At 41.0% G+C, this 19037-nt stretch overlaps 1 protein-coding gene and 1 non-coding gene across 2 annotated transcripts; both read right to left on the bottom strand.

The window, feature by feature from the left end:
* Nucleotides 1–10410: 10410 nt before the first annotated feature.
* eif4a1a (eukaryotic translation initiation factor 4A1A) lies at nucleotides 10411–17266 on the bottom strand. The gene is made up of 11 exons (XM_020100165.2): nucleotides 17122–17266; nucleotides 15767–15809; nucleotides 15516–15648; nucleotides 15008–15147; nucleotides 14560–14728; nucleotides 13442–13551; nucleotides 13054–13197; nucleotides 12806–12943; nucleotides 12201–12290; nucleotides 11693–11772; nucleotides 10411–11219 (listed from the first exon to the last, which is right to left on the bottom strand). Exons 1-11 carry the CDS (start codon nucleotides 17142–17144, stop codon nucleotides 11075–11077), a joined length of 1215 nt encoding a protein of 404 aa, XP_019955724.1. The 5' UTR covers nucleotides 17145–17266; the 3' UTR covers nucleotides 10411–11074.
* On the bottom strand, nucleotides 14285–14423 carry LOC138406714 (small nucleolar RNA SNORD10). The gene has a single exon (XR_011240048.1). It is a non-coding gene; the product is annotated as a small nucleolar RNA SNORD10 (small nucleolar RNA).
* Nucleotides 17267–19037: the final 1771 nt, after the last annotated feature.

Genomic DNA, 19037 nt, shown 5'->3' with positions numbered 1-19037 from the left:
ATTTCATTTTCTGCATTTAATTTTACTACATGAAATATAGTTATTAAATGCTGTTGGATTTTTTAAATTGATGAAAAAGAGGGAAAAACCTCAACATTTTTTCAACTGCAAATCACCAAATTAGATTATCATTGATCAATATCTTCATTTTCATTTTAATGAATATATTTCACATGTTGTCTACAGCTGCTCTCAGACATGCACTGAACTGTGCAGTTCCTCCGAACATTTTTCCGCACGTCCATAGAAATCCAGGAGAATCTGATGTGTAGACACAGCGAGGGATATCCTGTTGGATTCACCTCGAGCAAGTGGAGGGGGGGGGGGGTGGTTGGTCTAATGCGCGACAGAAAATGAAGAAAACAATTATCTCCCCGTGAAAAAGCAACGTTATACACGTGGAGGACACCAATGAAGATGTCAAGAGAGTTTGTGGTGATACACCGGTGTCACATGATCTCCGCAGCAGAGTTAATACGTCACTGCACCCGGCTGTTTCACTGCTCGCCTGAATAATGCAGAGAATTTGTTGCTGTTGTGAACGTGTCTTTGCAGAGAACCTGTCGCTGGGTTGTGCATGTGTGAAAGGCAAACACCTGGATCATGTCTGAAAATGGCTTGAATTCCAATCAGCTCTTAATAGGCCTGTTGTCGTATAAGTACCTGCGTGTCAGCCATAGTGACAGTTTCCATCAGCGTTTACAGCTTAAACTTTTGGATGTGGAACTTTCCATATCCACAAATTAGAGTAAGCTACTCTCAAAGTTGTGGTTTAGGCCTCTCTTGCAGCCTTGGACACCACAAACATGTACTTGTTCTTGTTTTACTACTTTCTAGTATGGTTGAAGTCTGCTTGGTCTTGGTTGTCCTCATAGCGTAGTGGCTACACAACAAATTGTTGGTTGCTGTGTATACACCCCCTGATAATGATGTGATTTATGTCACTTTGATGCTAGTAGACCCTCACGTGATCACAGATGTGCAAAGTACAATTAATAAAGTGAATGGATCATTTCAATTCTATTCAGTTTTATTTGTATAGTGCCAAATCACATCATACATTGTGGTTTTACAAGGCACTTTACTTAAACTGTTTTCAGACATGCATTGAAATCTTGACAACCTCAATCAATAAATCACATTTTATTGTAAAGCCCATATTTTTGCAAATCACAATTTGTCTCATAGGGGTTTAACAAGCTGTGATATCCTCTGTCCTTAACCCTCAACAAGAGTAAGGAAAAACTAACAAAAACCCTTTAAACGTAGAAACCTCATAAAGAGCCACATGTGAGGGATCCCTCTCCCAGGACGGACAGAAGTGCAATAGATGCTGCATGTAACTGAGAACATCAACGAAATAACAGTATGTACAACATTTTTTGTAACATAATGAGAGTGTTTCTATGTGTAAGGTATTTGTGCATTAAAAAAAAGCAGTAGGCGTATTGTATTTCAAGTATTCTTGTTGTAAATATAGTCCACAATCAGGTGCCAATACAATCACAACCTGCCATCAGGATGTCTTATTCGTAATCCGCCTTGTGGCTGCAGCTGTGGTCCTGGATGTGCAAACGATAAAGCACAAAGACTCTGGGGAAGAAGTCAAGTCAGTTACTAGTAAATGTATTGATGAGACATTAATGTGATAAAGAGGGAGAAGAGGAAAGAGACGCTCCACGTGTCATGTGTCTCCCAACATTCTAGACCTATAGCAGCATAACTAAGAGCAGATCCAAGACAAACCTGGACCAGCTCTAACTATAAGCTTTATCATAAAGGAAGGTTTTAAGCCGACTCTTAAACATAGAGACGGTGTCTGCCTCCCAAACTGAAACTGGGAGATGATTCCAAAGGAGAGGAGCCTGATAGCTGAAAATTCTGGCTCCTTCTCTACTTTTCGATGCTTTAGGGAGAAGAAGTAAATCTCATATCACCCTACTAGAGCACAGTGCTCTTTGCCTTAAGGTATGATGTGCCATATTAATTAGGGCCTTCATCCAGGTTTTTATATCCTTTAAACATGCTTGAAGTTTAGTGAATTGATTACACTGTTCTTTGTTTTTTATTGATATAACTGGGTGTCATCCACATCACAGAACAAATTAACTGAGTGTGTCCTGTTAAAGTTCTAATGGAAGTATATATAATGTGAATAAAACTGGGCCTAGCTAAGAACCCTGAGGAACATGTGATTAACTTTGGTGCTCACAGATGACTCATCATTAGTTTGCATGAATCGGAAGCGATCACCAGGTTAGGGGCGGTTCCTTTAATGCCAATTAACTGTTCTAGTCTCTAGTCTAAGTTACATCATGGGGACCATTATACAGGCTAAATAATTCAGATTTGAGGTAAAGACTAATCGATTACTACCTGGTTAGGAAATGAATGGAAGTCAATGTAATGTCCTCTAAAGTCATGGTGACACAACTGTGTGTGCGCGTGAGTGTGTGAGACCAGTTTGTACACATGCTGCAGGTGTGTGTTGTGACCATGTGTTTGTGACTAATTGGGAATTGTGAGACTCCACTCTCCCATTTCCATCTCCATAACAACCTTGTGTGGAATCCCATCAAAACCTTGCCCTTTCCCTCCTCCCCATTCTGCTTCCCTTTACTCTTTCAAAAACAACTCACCAACACAACTCACACTCTGAGCTGTTCTCTATCTGCCTTTCTCCTGTGACTTCAATTGGAATGCAATATTATTGAGTTTTTCAGCTTCCTCTGTCTCCTAACACACACTTATTTTCACTTGTGTGCACATTGCATTTGTTATTCCCTCCCCTTCCTCCTCCTCTTCACTGGGTCTTACCAAGTTTTTATCCTGGTCAAAATGTCCATATAATATTGACACTACGTTGACCTGTAAGAAACCCTGTACACATCGCTCATTGTCTTACGAGTTCCAAATCTAACATGAATTATTCCTATCATGACTTTTCATAGACAGTTACATGGGGACTAACTAACTACGTAAAGTAATTATAGGTGATACAACTTTAACGGGGAATAATATCCCATATTGTATCAAACACCACCACAGTGGATGATGGTGATGTTCCAGAAACCTATAGAAGGAAGTTTCATTAATTCAATGACATTTTATTTTTATAGCCAATCTTCACAAATCAATATCAAATCCCTCTCTCTCTTTTCTCTCTCATTTCAGATATTATTATTATTACTATTATTAACAACAATACTTTAGTAATTAATTATTATATGAATTGTGCCTGTTATCAATAATAATTAATAGTCTTTACACTGTTACTGTTTACATTGTAACTAGTCAGATCTGATACCTGATGGTGCTCAAGTGTTCCCGGCCTCTCTCGCCTCTCTCTCTCTCTCCCCCTCCTCCCCCTCCCCACTATCACTCTCTCTTCTCCCTCTTTTCCACCCATCTCTCCTTTCCTCCCATTTTTCTTTGCTGACCCCGACCGGTCGAGGCAGATGACTGCCCACATTGAGCCTGGTTCTGCTACAGGTTTCTCCCTGTTAATGAGGGAGTTTTTCCTCTTCACAGTTTGCTCATTGTGGGAACAGTTGGGTTTCTCTATATTAAAAAAGATTTTAAGGTCTTGACCTTCTATGCAAAGTGCCTTGAGATAATGTATATTATGAATTGGCGCTTACCAAATAAAATTGAATTGAATTGAATATTTGTCTGATAGGGATTAACAAGATGCAACATCCTTTGTCCTTAACTCTCAGCAAGAGTAAGGAAAAAACTACCACAAAAACCCTATTAACCTCAGAGAGAGCCACATGTGAGGGATCCCTCTCCCAGGATGGACAGAGGTGCAATAGATGAAGGTGGTAGTTAATAAAGAAACAGCATCCTGGAGAATCTTGTGGAGGAAACTCAAAGCAGCACAATACTAGTTGCTTAATTCTTGTAATGTCTGCACTGTAGAGTGTAATGTTCATTCATGTTATGTGGGACATTTTCGACAATTTTGAGTTCTGCCACTTACAATATCTGTTTGACATGTTAGACCAACATATCGTACCATTCCGTAATCCTTCAGATGTTTTCTAACCACACCAGAAGAAAGAATGGAGATATACTCAGTGGAGACGTGGCACAGCTTTTAATTGTTCTTTGTGCCAAATTAGAAATGTCTCACTTGGCTTGTCAAGCTGATTTTTACCGATTTTTAAAAAGCACTATGCAAAATGGAGAGAAAGCTAAATAAGAAAATGTATATGATGCATAGAAATGTCTTCGATTCATAATGACATATAAAAGTCCTGTTTCTTACTCTACCCTTTTTTAAATCAATTAAAATTCAATCAACAACAAGCAAAAATAACAATAACAGATTATTCATTCCGTAATTCACCATTCTGTTGGGGCAACTCAGGCAGGTGAGAGACCACCATCATCATCGATCGCCCCACTGTCTTCTCCAAGTTTTGCAGAACCAATGGCTGCCGACCACAGAACATAACACTCTTCTGTGCGTTTTGGATCAATCGCTGTCCTAGAGAGCAAACTATGTGCTAGTTAACAGACAGACTGTATTTACCATTAACTCCTGTCATGGCATATTCCTACCATTTAGAGAACTTATGTCTGTCCCAGATTACCCAAAGCCTGCTGTCCCACATTATCAATTATATTTGATTAAGTCGGACAACTAAACAACTCAATGCATGGACAGTCACTAAGCATGAAATTAATTACATTTTCTTCCTAAGCTAACCACTCAATAGGCCTTACAATGTCTTTAAGACATTCCTGAAGTTTAGCTAAGTAATTAGAGATTCATCAGGCTCCACAGATAAGTAAAGCTAAGTGTCATCTGCATAACGATGGAAATGTATGTGGTGCTTTCTGATAATATTATCCAAAATAAATACTGTAAGCATACTACTTGATCACTATAATCAATTATAATCATTATTTAAAAAGCATTTGTATAGGAACAATTCTGTCTCAAGCTTTTTGATTCATATTCTTATTTGACCTTGGTGAATATCTATCGAGTGCGTTCACACCTGGCATGTGGCCCCATGTGCATCTTGTGACTTCCCCGCCATATATGTAAATAAGAGCGTACATCATTTCTATTCATAACAATGCAATGCGTGGAGGGAAGCAGCAAGGAGAAGAAAAGGAAATCAAAATAATACAGACAAAGCGTTCAAGGCAGAGCAAATAGCTTCTGTTGTTGTTGTTTCTTGTCGCTACAGTTTAAATGACACCTCAGGCATTGGTGTGTGTACATATTTCCGCTTGAACAGAGGACGTCAGTAGAGTAGGCGGTCCTTAAATGTGGTCAAGACCACATTTGCGTTCACGCTGCCTAAAGAATGTGGACACATGTGGCCCCAGACCACCTCGGATGTGATCAGATCGTGCGTTTGTAGCTGTACTTAGAGCTGTCCACTTGTGATGGGATCACAAAAACAAGGAACGTATGGCGTGCCACACACAGGGGTAAAAACAATACTCTGATGTGGTGACTTAACTGGTGTGCCAGGGATTGACTTACAATGCTTATTCCACCAGGAAGGAGAACAGAATGCTGTGGATGTTCAAGTTAAGATATAGAAGAAACTTTCAGCAGACGCACCTGTGTGTAAAAGTCACTGCATGCCACTTTGCATATAGTCAGGGTAAAAACACTGAAGTCTAAATACCCATTTAAAAACATATACTTTGGCCACACAACATTTTAACACAGACAAATGGGAGAGAGGTTTGACTGCAGCACCAAAGTCCTAGAGAATGAAGGTTGTATCACACAGGAGACAAACGGCAGGTGTTGGTAGTAGTTAGTGGGCTATGCTGTTTGGTAACTATCCAGCAGCAAACAGCACAACTTCTAACAATTACTTGTTGATGAGGAGACTTTTAATATGTTAGCTGTATCAGCTTTGTGAACTGAGGCTGAGTATCTCTCTTCTGCTCCTAGTAGCTAAAAACTTTTGAATCCATCTTTAACCTAATTATGCCATAATATCTCCTGCTGATACAAATGCAGACTCAGTCAGCTTGTCAGGGCATCAAGTCACATGACTTCTTTTAGTGTTAAAGAAGTCTGACCTTGACATGCCGTTATAGTTATTCATTCACAATACCCACGAAATAATGAGTTTTCAGATTTTATGAAACCCACTGAGGTAAAAAGTGTTTGATGGAAAGGAGGGAAAATCTGAATGAACAGAAATTAAGTGGATGAAATAAGAAGAAGTAAGGAGAGCAGTGGAGTGGGGGTGGGGTATAGATTATAGGGTGAGAACGAAGCAGTGAAGACAGGCAAATAAAAACCACAAAATGAAGGAAGAAAGGGAGACTGAGATGGAGAGGGAGTACAAGGGAGGAGGAGGAGGAGGAGGAGGAGGGATGAAAGGATGAAGGGATGGATGATGGAGGGGTGGGGTGTGAGGGTTCTGTGCAGGAGGGTGGTTTTGGGTGACAGGCCTCATTGAATAGACCTCTATTCTCCCCTCTGCTAGCTTCTCTTCTCATGCAAAACAGGCCTGTTCAGCCTCCCAGCCATCCGTCACACAACAGAAAGACCATGGCAGGCCCTTTACGAGGCTCACATTCGCATTATCCCCACCCCCTCTCCACCCCACCATCTCTCAACCCTACTATCCGGCACCCAATGGGGGGTGGAGTGGGTAACGGGAGTATGTATGTGTGTTGGGGCAGTTGGGGGATGGTCGTGGGGTATCTTCGCCACCGAAAGTGCCTTTGGAAGACAGGCCACCTAGGCTGAGGGAAGGACAAAAAAAAGCAGAAAGACATAACATGTTTTGAGGCTGATGGACATCATATTGGGACACCAGGGAGGTTAGGAGAGGTTAACCTGCCGGGGATGTGTCTTGTGTGTGTGGGTGTGAGAGAGAGAGATTATTCATGCACGTTGGTGCAAGGTCTATATTCATATTTACTGTTCATGCAGGGGTGGATGCTGCACATACGTGTTACATAAAGAAGATGTGGATATTCTCAAAATATTCAGACCCCCTCAACTTTAGCAAACCGGTAGATTTAATTTAAAATGAATCCCATTTACATTTAATGTGTCATTCAGACATTAACTGTAGATTTTCTGGTGGATTGAGTTAAAATCCCAAAGTTGTTTATCACATATACATACTGTACATCTCAGCTGCAGACACAAGAAGATTGAGGAACGGATGAATGCAGCCAAAGATTCTTAAAGAAAACCTGTTCCAAGGTGCAGGTGACGTGAGACTGAGATGATGGTTCACCTTTCAAAGACATAATTTATTAAGATCAGTGTCCCAGCATCTGTCTGTAATAAACCACTTCTTCATCACATTCATTTTATCCCATGTCCTTTGGCACCAACTGATCAAAGAATATGAGAATACAATTACAATTTTCCCTCACTGTGCACTTGATGACATTCCACATTCTTCACCCCCACTCACTCTTTAAAAGCACAGAAAATGAACAGAAAGGGACAGGATTTGGTCTTGATGACAAATTCCCATGAGAAATCCAGTCTTCAACTCCACATCCCACTGTGAAATAACAGAAACATGACAACTAGTGAATCTGACTGTGGACAGATTTTTTGAAGCACAAGTCTTTAGCAAAAATGTTTAGGGATTATTTCACAAGTATGCAATCATACTGCTGTGGCTCAGGGGTTAGAGCAGATACTCTACTGGAAGATCGGTGTTTCAATTCCTGGCTCCTCAAGTTGACGTGGAAACACTCTTAGTCCATGCTGTCTTTTTACCATTTACACATGGAAGTGGACAATTCTCAGTTGTGGAAAACCCTAGATTCAATAGCAAAGTTTATAGATGACCAGTCGTAAAATAATGTTTTTCTACAATATCATGGACTACAAGGTCAGGATACGTTGTGTTTGGTGATAAAAAAAAATGTCCTCCTCCACACCTTTACTCTCTGCCTCTTCAAAAAGGACACATTACTTTCTGTGGTTTTCAACAGTGGCCCTGGATTTAAACTGTGACCTGTGGAATTTATGTCATTACACACACAGTCATGTCACCACGAGGACATTGCATTGACTTACAATAATTTTAGATCAAACATTCAAATAAAATATGTGATTCACATTCAACAGAGTAAAGGAAAGTAGAAGTTTTTGTGATGAGCTTTATTACTGTTCACGTGTGTGAAATTACATGATTTCAAAAATAAAAGCTGTAATTTACTTTCTTAATTTAGTCCATAGGCAAAGTGAAAAGAGCATTACACTGTAAACCAACTTGAAAGAAAAGGAGAACAGGAAACAGCAAAAAGAGGAAGACAGATCAGAGATCAGCTCCGGATCTGATATGTCAAAATCTGTCACTATAAGAACAACCAGAAACTGTTTCACAGGATCAGACTTGATGAGAGCAGCTATGGCCAACAGTAAGTTCTGGCAGGAAGAAGAGAATCATTTTAGTTGTTTGTTCATCGACGGAAACATGGTCTCCGACTGTGACCATCTACATTTATGTTATTATTGTTTGAAGACACTCTCAACATGCTCTGGTTTGCCAACTGCTGGAAAGGTTGCTCTGCATCATTCTGGAGTTTCCACCCATGGGGAGAGTCTTCCTCCAGTGATGACTTTCCAAGAAAGAACAATGTTTCCCTCTAGTGGAGTGAAAAAGTTTCACATTTTGCAAACTGAAGCACTGTGCCTGTTTCTGTTGAACTTCATGATGTGCAGCTACCTAACAAATCTAAGATGATAGAAATACAGCAGCAGTCTGTGCTCTTCATAATATTAAATTATCAAAACATTCTGTGTTTAACAACTATGGTGTCACGTTTTTTACTTTGTCTCTGTAAAAAATGAATCCTAAAGCCTAGAGCTGATGGCTCGATTTATATGTAATATATAATTGATCTATTTATTTGGATTTGTTGCCTGTTTGTGGTATTTTGTTGTAATTTAACAAAGCCAAATACTAGTTCTATGCTACTGTTGACCTGAAATGTTTTATTTGCTCCAGATCTATACACTCAGGGAGAACTTGATAAGGAACACCACACTAATACTGCATGGCTCCTTGATGATTTGATCACAGCAGCCCTGCAGATTTGTCAGCTGTGCATTCATGTTGCCAAGATCCCAAAGGTTATACTGGACTCTGATGAAGTGGTGACTGATGTGGTCGCTGGACTCCGGCCAAATATACGAAAGCAGTTCAGTTTGAGAGGTTTTAATTTTTGGCATTGGTGCATTATCCTGCTGGAAGTATCCATTAGAAGATGACCACAAAGAGATAACAAGGTTGACAACAATAATCAAGAGTTTTTATCCTGGTGTTGAGGATAAGTGTTTATCAAGAAAACATTCCGCACAATCAAACTGGACTATTGACACAAGACAGGATGGCTCCATGGATTTGAGCTGTTGACTCCAGACTGCGACGTCCATCTGCAGCCTCACCAGAAATCCGGATTCTTCAGGCACAGGCTGTTTTCAGTCTTCCACAATCCAGTGTTGGTGAGCCGGACTCACATTTCTCTTCTTGGCTGCCATAGTAGAACCTGACACGTTCTAACAGTTGACAAATCAGACTTGCTCCAACTAACATAAACCTCATTTATTACAGTGGGTCCAGTTGCTAGCCTGTCAAAATCAGCAGTTGAACCAACTGTAATGCTAAAGCCATCAGAGCAGCAGGCATCAAGCACAAATACAACCTAGAGCCAGTGCTTTGGTCACCATTAAGATTGTGACAAACCAATAACTTGGCTACCAACCTTTCCACACAAGATTTGGCCCAAAGAGCTTTCATGCTATTCAACAATGCAGAGGCCAGTTTACACTGTTAAGGAGAAACCTTTATTTTTAAGACCATTAAAATAAATACTATACAGAATCCAATGTAAAAAAACTTAATACACTGTTTCTGTCTCAAAAAGGTTAACAACTCCATATATTCATTTTAAAAAATAGCACTGACCGTACACCCCCAGAACACAATGCTTCTCCTAAACCAGACACCACACCCCATGATGACAGGCATTTTAATGAGCGTAGAAGAGGGAGGGAGCAAAATCTCCATACACTCAATCATGGGTAGTTTGGTCCTTCATTTCAGAAACCCAAGCCTGCCCCCCGTTTCAGCAAGGTAGGTTACAAAAATTGACTGTCACCTCCATCGAAAATCGAATTCTGTAGCAAAATAAACCCTAAATAAACAATGTTGTGATGGAGTTAAGAGATGGAAATCCAACAAGACTGTGTCCACAGAACTCACCGTTGTTTTTGCTTCCAAACACTTGTGGTCTTCAGTCTTCAACTGAATGCTACTGGACAAGTGACTGTACAAGTCAAGCATTATGTACAATAGCAAAAAAAAAATAAAAAAATCAAAACAAAAAAATACAGCCATGAAACAGCATTAAAAGGATCAAAATGGTAAACAACTCATTCATGAATGATTTTACTATACAGGTCTTTTTATTGAATATGCCCTGTGTACTCTAGAACCCCCCCAAAAAACCTGTTCTTAACATGACCATGGATGCTTTTTAAGTACACTGAAGCTTGTTCGAATACTGATTTGGTCAAATAGAGCATTTCATTTAGATCAATGTGTCAAGTCCAAACCAAGTTACAGTCTAAACCACCAGTCTACAAGTGACTACCAGGGCAGGACCTGGTGGTGATGTCAGGCTGCAACCCACAGCAACATTTGACAAAAGCTTCTAAAAGTCTTCACTGCGAAAGTTACCAATTGAGACACGTCATTCACTTAATGTTAAACTTGCCAACAGTCAGAGCGAGGATCCTTTAAGAATGCACTTGTTTTGCACTAGTGGGAACCAGTTCCAAATAACTCATTTTGCAAAACTTCAACGTGGAAATGTTCGAATTAATGCTTGAAGTATTTAGGTGGCGATATAGAGTAACACTATGAAGAGCAGATGAAGTTGGTCAGCAATTCATCCTTCCTATGGCCAAAACTATTTCAAAAGGTTATGAAGAAGAACAACTGCAATCGTCCTTCCTGTAGAATGTGTAGTCATGACTCAGATCATAAAGTAATGAGGTTCAATTTCTAAAATAAGCAGGGGGGGGGCAGAGGGCACGTGAACTCTTCTAGATCAGATCAGCCACATTCATGGGCATCTCCTCGACGGTGGTGTTGTAGAACGTCTCAATGTCCCTTAGGGTTCGCTTGTCATCCTCAGTCACCATGTTGATGGCTACTCCCTTCCTGCCGAAACGACCTCCTCGTCCAATCCTGAACGTGAGAAGGAAAGAGAACGCTTCATTAAGGAAAGAACACCTCAGCAAATGCATCTGGAAGACAAAGTCAGGTGGACTCGAGAACCCTGGTCGTTCGATAAATATCGACCACGTAGCACTTTAAAAATCACAGAATTCAGCAGTTCTTCTCTGGCTAATTAAGAATTTAAGTGCAAAGTGTGTAGCTGCTAAGGTTCGCGAGAGACACTTATAACATTCAGACTGATGTTGTGGAATTAGCTGCTAAGATCATCAACTCTAGGTTTGATTACCAACTTGGTAACTGGAAATAATGACAGTCAAGAATTCATGACTGAGGAACAGATCTATTTTGCCTTTTGTCCATGACTAGAGGCAGCTTTAATAAAATAAAAAGTTACAGGTAACTGGCCTAAGTTTTAAGAAACATGCTTAAAGATAGCATTGCTAATTGGAATTTGATGCTGGCACTCTTAGTCATGTTATTACCTGTGAATGTAGTTTTCCCTGTTGGTTGGCAGGTCATAGTTGATGACTAGGGACACTTGCTGGACATCAATACCTCTGGCCTGAAGTGAAACAAAATCATCATTAGTCACATAGCAAAGTCATTCAACAAAACAAAACTCAAGTTAAGACTCCTGAATGGGTGATAAAGAAATGAGCCCTTTCAGACTGAAGGCACTGTGCTAGTGTAGATTTTACACAAATCAACAAGTTTAACTCATCGTAAATAATGTGATCTGCCAATTAGTAGTGAGACAGGGATTTGAGCCCAGTCACTGTGGAGGGCAGATGCGCTTCTTTACCAAGGAACATTCAGTCCTTCACCAACACTGCAGTTGAGAGGAGAGGGAACCCTGGACTGCATTGTTGTTAAAGGCAAACCACATGCTAGTCGGGACAGACACATTTATCTCACAAGCTCATGTTGCCTTCTGAACTTTTTTCCTTTCTTGATACAACCAATATTGATGGAGTGTGTTTTTGTACATACCAGCAGGTCAGTGGTAATGAGGACTCGACTGGAGCCGGAGCGGAACTCCCTCATGATCAAGTCTCTCTCTTTCTGGTCCATGTCACCGTGCTGAGAGACAAGATGGCAGGATACAGGTTTAGACAACATCAAACTGAGATTGGACATATCTTTAGTTATCAGGCTTGAGTCACACATCATTGCTTTATCAAAACAGATGCCATAAACTGCTGTTTGTAAGGGCAGCCAACCTTGATCTAAAAAAAAAAAAAAAAAATCAAATTTGTCTTACATGCATTTTGGAAATGTGTGTAGTACACAACAAAAAATAAGTTTTTTGACATCATGTTAGCTACAGTACAACTTTCATGTGGGGTGCCTGTAAATGTCAGGCTGTGAAAACAGCAACTTTTACATGGTGCATGCACTTGCATTTTCCCAAGGGACAATGATTAAAGCAAACATACCACCTCTGTGTACAACACATTGAGGCCAAGCCAGAGCAAACACATACATGTGAAAATAGTGATAACACCATTTGAATTGTATTGGTTTTAAGTATATGAATCATATATGACTCCTGTCCCAAGAGCCCTAAAGTTAATGTAGAAAGCAGAGGCTCTTACCAGAGCAGACACAGTGAAGTCTCTGGCATGCATCTTCTCAGTGAGCCAGTCTACTTTCCTCCTTGTGTTGATGAAGATGACAGCTTGTGTGATGGTCAGGGTTTCGTACAGGTCACACAGCGTGTCCAGCTTCCACTCCTACGGAATATCACAACGGTTCAAAAAGTTAAGAAATCCATACACAGTAGATCTTAAAAGCTTCAGGCATATTGCAGAGCTTTTATAAATCAGGAAACACATTTCTTCACCTCTTTCTCCACATTGATGTAGAACTGGCGGATACCCTCAAGGGTCAGTTCCTCTTTCTTCACCAGGATGCGGACAGGCTCACGCATGAATTTCTTTGTGACCTCCAACACGTCTGTTGGCATGGTGGCCGACAGAAGGACAACCTGCAAAACAAAACAAAGAGCTTATTAAAAAAACAGATTAGAGTCAACTCTACGTCACAAGATATTAACGTTTTAGTGCTGCAGCGTTTGCAACACAGGTACAGAGAGAGGGTTAGTGATTAAGTATACCTGCCTCTTGCAGACAAGGAGAATGGGCAATTTGTTTTGGTGGTCTACCAGTGCCGTTAAGAATGCAAAGACAGCATGTAACTTGTAACTGATTCAGTGGGTTTTTCTGTCTCACCTGTGTGTTGCTTGAAAGTTTCTGGAAAATCTCATAGATCTGGTCCTTGAATCCTCGACTAAGCATCTCATCAGCCTCATCCAACACGAACATTTTGATGTTCTTTGAAGCTGTAAAAAAATAAAGAAGTAATGTTTCATTATTGTCTCTATATACATACGTGACTGCAATTAATCTGTGTATAGCACCAAATCACATTCAAGTATTTCAGTTGAGACCACGACAATACTTATTGTATTATGGCAATAAATGTCACATATGACAGAACAGGTAAGATATTGATAGATGTGTTTTGGGTCTGAGAAGTCTGACTCTGATAAGAAAATCATACATGCCAACTATGCACAAACTAGAACTGCAGCAGTGTACGTGTTGTGGAAATGTCGGAGGACAGCGGCGTTGTGCTCCACAAGTCCACAATGAAGAGAAAACAGGTTGTAGTCTTTTACTGGCTCCTTCAGGAGCTGTGGCTGGGTGAGTGGTGACAAGTTTCATCACCATACAGCTCAGGTTGGTGTCAGTGACGATTGGCTGATGCGACAAGAGTCACGTGAATTAGACACCCAAGTTCAAATAATTCAAATCAAGTATCAGACATGTTTGGGGTGCTGAATTCTGGTTTTCAACGCCCCTTTTTGTGTAATATCAACACGCAACTTGTAATCCTAAAACAATGCACGTGCATGAAACAAGAGGGCAATGAAAAGAATCTGCAATCATTCATACAATGTGGTGTCCAAAAAAACCTTGTGTGGCATTATTGCATATCCTTTTTCAGTGGTTTTGGACAGAATTTGTTCTACTAAAAAGCTTATCTCTCAACATGATCTGCTGTGAGGCCACTGTATTCAGAAGTGATGTGTGATCATGTCTCTGAATCCCTGCTGCACCGAAGATTCAAGTCAGCAGAACGCCGACAAGAGCAACAACACAGCGGGGGTTAACAGAGTCAGCTGACACGCATGGGTTTCATCACTATACAGCATTTCGGATTTTCTCATTTATTGTTGTGTGCACAGTGGCAGATAAAAAAAAAAAATCTTAAGTGTACGTTACTGGAAACAGGTTTTAGAAATAATTTCAAGCATTTGCCGTCATTGATTGTTATTAAAACGTACCCAGGTTTTTACGAGTTAACATGTCGAAGACACGGCCAGGGGTTCCCACCACAATGTGAGGGGCTTCAGCCTGCAGCTTCTGGACTTCACTGCGAATGTTGGTCCCTCCGATACAGGCATAGCAATTGGCACCCATGTAGTCACCCAGGGCCAGCACTACCTTCTGAATCTAGTTAAAGAAGTAAGAAACAGTCTGTTGAAGCATGTTTTTAACCATAAAAGTCAACATGGGCTGTATGATGGACTTTGTTTTGCTACAAATATTCATGATCTCTGTCAAAACTGGTTATAGCACAAAGTAAATGTTTGTCTAGCAAGGCACGTGTTTGATGGATGCTGTATTCAGATGAGGTGATGCATTATCATATCCCTTGTTATGATCAAGAAAAGTATGGCCAATTTAATGCAACATGAAATCTTTATCTTTGAGATTGTGATTGAATGTTACCTGCTGAGCCAGCTCCCTGGTAGGAGCCAGGACCAGAGCCTGGGTGCATTTAAGCTCCACATCAATCTGCTGAAGGATGGAAATGGCAAAGGTGGCAGTCTTACCAGTGCCAGACTGGGCTTGGGCAATCACATCATAACCTAATGGGAGGGGTGTACACAGAACAGATTAAGTATTGTTGCAAGACAGGTGCTCTTCTCTGTAGCCCAATTTAACCATCAATAAGTTGTAAGGCCTAAACATCAACTACAAAACATGGAAACATTTAGTGTGACTTCTGGTACTCATCTAATAACTACTGTATATTATTTCAGTTAGCCAAAGAATTGGATCGATGATTATTAATATCACTGGCACAAGTGGCTATGTGATTGAATTCATAATGGTTAATGAACAACTTGTGCAGTACTTGCAATAAATAAATAAAACATTAACCACAATCACAAATTGAAAGCACTTGTCACAAAGAATTAGAGATGGATAAAACAGAAGGGTAGCATCAACTTACACTTGATACAAGGCATAATGGCTCTCTGCTGGATAGCGGAAGGCTTCTCAAATCCATAGGCATAAATTCCCCTAAGCAGAGCCTCGCACAGGTGCATGTCATCGAAACTGTCCACGATCTCATTCCAGTTGCTCTGCAGAGGTAACACAAAAATAATCCTTTATTTGCAGGTTGTATTTAAATTCACATGTTTATTTCTGATAGCTCGAGGGCATGAAGTGTGTGTTCAAGTGTGGGTGTGTCAGACTCACCTCAATGATTCCATCTGGCTCCATGCCCTCTGGGCCATTGTCTCTGAGAATGCCAAACAAAGAGTCATGGGGGTTAGTTTGATTGTTCGAGCTCACTACTGAAACCACACATAAACAAAACTGCAATTACGTCCGGGAATGGTGGAACCACAATATACTGTTCGCAGGATGAAACAGCGGTGGCTAAAATTCAGCTCTATTCCCTTTACATCTCAACCTTTTATTGACAAAGTCACCATAATCATTTGGTTATTTCATTATCCTATTCTCAAACAAGGCACGAGAGCCCACGTTAGGAATCGCCATCAGCGTTCTGGAAAGTAAACGCCTTTCCTGAAGTCCGCCATTTCTATTACTTCCATTCAAGATGGTCGATTCTCCGCCGAAGGCCGAAATCGTTGAAAACGACTAATGTTCACAAATCGCCTCATGGAAAAACGTCGGCTATCGTCCAGACTGCTACCTGTACGTTATTCAACACCGACTAATCGTGGATGGCGAATTTAAAATGTGGCTTTCACACAAAGTGTGGGCAAATAATTAAGAACCGTTCGCATCAGCTAGCATTAGCTCCAAACCGTTAAAGCCACTGCTAGCAGGCCCGGCTCGCTTTTACGTGGCATTTATTCGCCTCGTCTAGTCAATGAAATCCATTATAGCGAGTAAACCGCGTCAAACCCCCCTTTGTTTCCCGGTGCTAGCACTCAACAGACACACGGCAGCGTACGGGTAATGGCCTCCCCTGGTGCTCCGCGGCCTACGCTACCGGCATTGTCAGAGCGGCCGCCTCGACCATGTGCGCCGGCCGTACAAGAAGGGCAAATATCTCCACATCGAGATGGCGATCATCCCTCCATTCACACCGGGACCGTGCAGCTCCGATGTGTGTTTCCATTGAGCTTGAGACAAACAATGACGGAGCCGATGAAAAAAGACGGACATCGTTGAGGCCTAGAACAAGCTCAATCACGTGCTACCCAAGGCGCCGGCTGCCATTTCATCCTTTCATAACGCTACGATCGGGGCCGTTACCACCCCCGCCTTTTGGAATCAACGGGTTTATACCGTGCTATTACGGAATATAGCGTAGGAAGCAACATACGTGTGCTCTGAATTTAAAATACTTAAGTCTCCGACCGAGCGCCCCGGAGCGAGGAGCGGTTAAATGCGAACGTTGGCGACTGAGACCTTGGTCGGAGGCCTTCGCGTTAGTCGAGCGAAGAACCGCCATAACGAATCTCTTATTGTCTCGATCACAAAAGGTCTCGATGATAAAAAAGCGCAACACACGACCGCTAACAAGTGAAACCCCTTCGGAAACCGCGCCGCGGATCACGTATGTAAAAGTCTCTTACCTATGTTCACAATCAGCCGACATTATTCCAAAGAAAGAAATTGCGGCAGAAATGTCTTATATACCTTGACAACACACAAAGACGCTCTCTCATTGCAACACACGGCCGTCATTTAGCGGTAGTCCCGCCTAGAAAGACTTACGATTGGCCGATTGTTACGGAAGTAGGCGGGTCAAAACGCATCATTCGTGTAGAATTATTTCACTGGTAGCATGGCGTAAGGGCGGAGTTAACATTTTATAAGAGAATAGGGCAAGATGTAGCTAAGTCCCTCTCAGCCGGGCTGCCCCGGGACTCTATTTTCAACCCCCCCCACATCGGTTCAGACATCAGCGCGGACAAAGGCCAGATTGCCCAGGGTGCATTTCTGCACTGGGTTCCTGTGAACGGCGTTTCACGTTGTAGCAAATTAGAGAATGGAAAATTACAGCAGGCACATTTAACATCAAGTGATGTAACGATGAGTCACACTCACAGACCGTGTCGCACTGTTGTCATTTCCCATTACACAGTTGCTGCAGACAGGAACTCATTGAAACCACATGAAAGGTCAAATTGTGAAGTGCTGATAAAACTCCACTAATGAAATCCAAAACTAAGTCAGAAATAAGAAAACACTACAACTCAAAAAAAGACTGTGTCAGCCATTACGATCGAAGAAGTACCAAAGTCCTTTCCATCTTTAATAATGTTTGGAAATAATGTTTCGGACATGAAGGTCTAATTTATTGACTAACATCAGATCTTATCTGTGTCTGTGATATCAGATGTCACAGGTAACCGATGAGCAATTTGTTTGTGTGTGTAACTGCCCTTTCTTTATGTTTTTTGTTCCCCCTTTACCTCCTCAAATCTTTGTTGAACAATAAAGGGTTGGAACTAATGTCCAGATTAGGTGCTTGGAAGGGCTACCCTGGTAATAGCCTGTTGATTAACTTTCCAATCCCAGTGTCTACAAGATGTTAAATGTTACTCCATAATATCCTTACCCCTCAAGCCTGCCAGTTTTCTTAAAAAAGCTCTTGAAGCTACTTTCAAACATCATTATTCAAAGAATGGATAGCCAAGGTTGTAGTCTTACATGTGCTTATTATTGAGGGAACCTCTATGGACTGGATCTATGGATCCTAGGTTTACATTTGGTGGGAAAAATCTTTCTGAGAGTCAGTTTCTGACTGCTATACAGGTAAAATACTAACCTCAGATGAGTCATTTACTTTTTTTAAAACTCAGCAGAGAAAGTTTGCGTAAGAACAAAATAAGTTCTTAATTTCCTAATAAAAGAAGTTGAGATATTCTACAGAATTTTCAGTTTTCAAAGACATTTTCCTATTTTCTCAGTTATTCTATTTATGTTTACAGTTCTGGGTTTTAAACAGTTTATTATAATGACTGACACCAGTATTAAAATGGTAAATGGTCTGTATTTATATCAAGCTTTTCTAGTCTTGATGACCACTCAAAGTGCTTTACAGTATAGTTTGCCATTCACCCATTCATACAGTGCATCTATCAGCAGCACTTTTTTTTGTTCTATGGGGCAATTTGGGGTTCAGCATCTTGCCCAAGGACACTTTGACAGATGGGAAGACTGAGTATTGAGCTGCTGACCTTCTGATTGGAGGGTGCCCGCTCTACCCCTCAGCCACAGCCACCCAAGACATGGTCTTGTTTCTGAATTGTATCAGCTCAGAACTAAAGCTCTAAAATAGATCTGTCCTGCTGGCAGATATCACATGCATACATAAAACCATCCCCAATGTCCATCTATTCTGATCAGAGGATCACGTTTTTTCTTTCTCATGCAGGACTTTACCGGTGTTGGGTCAAAGTTTCCTCATCAAGATGTTTCCCCTAACCTTTTACCTAGGCCCTAATGTTAAGTGAAGTCTATTGAATATATCAAAAAGCATAGC

This window comes from Paralichthys olivaceus, chromosome 22 (genome assembly GCF_024713975.1).
Source record: "Paralichthys olivaceus isolate ysfri-2021 chromosome 22, ASM2471397v2, whole genome shotgun sequence".
NCBI classification, from domain to species: Eukaryota; Metazoa; Chordata; class Actinopteri; order Pleuronectiformes; family Paralichthyidae; genus Paralichthys; species Paralichthys olivaceus.
The sequence above is the reverse complement of the archived record's forward strand: the minus strand, read 5'-3'. Positions and strand labels throughout refer to the sequence as shown.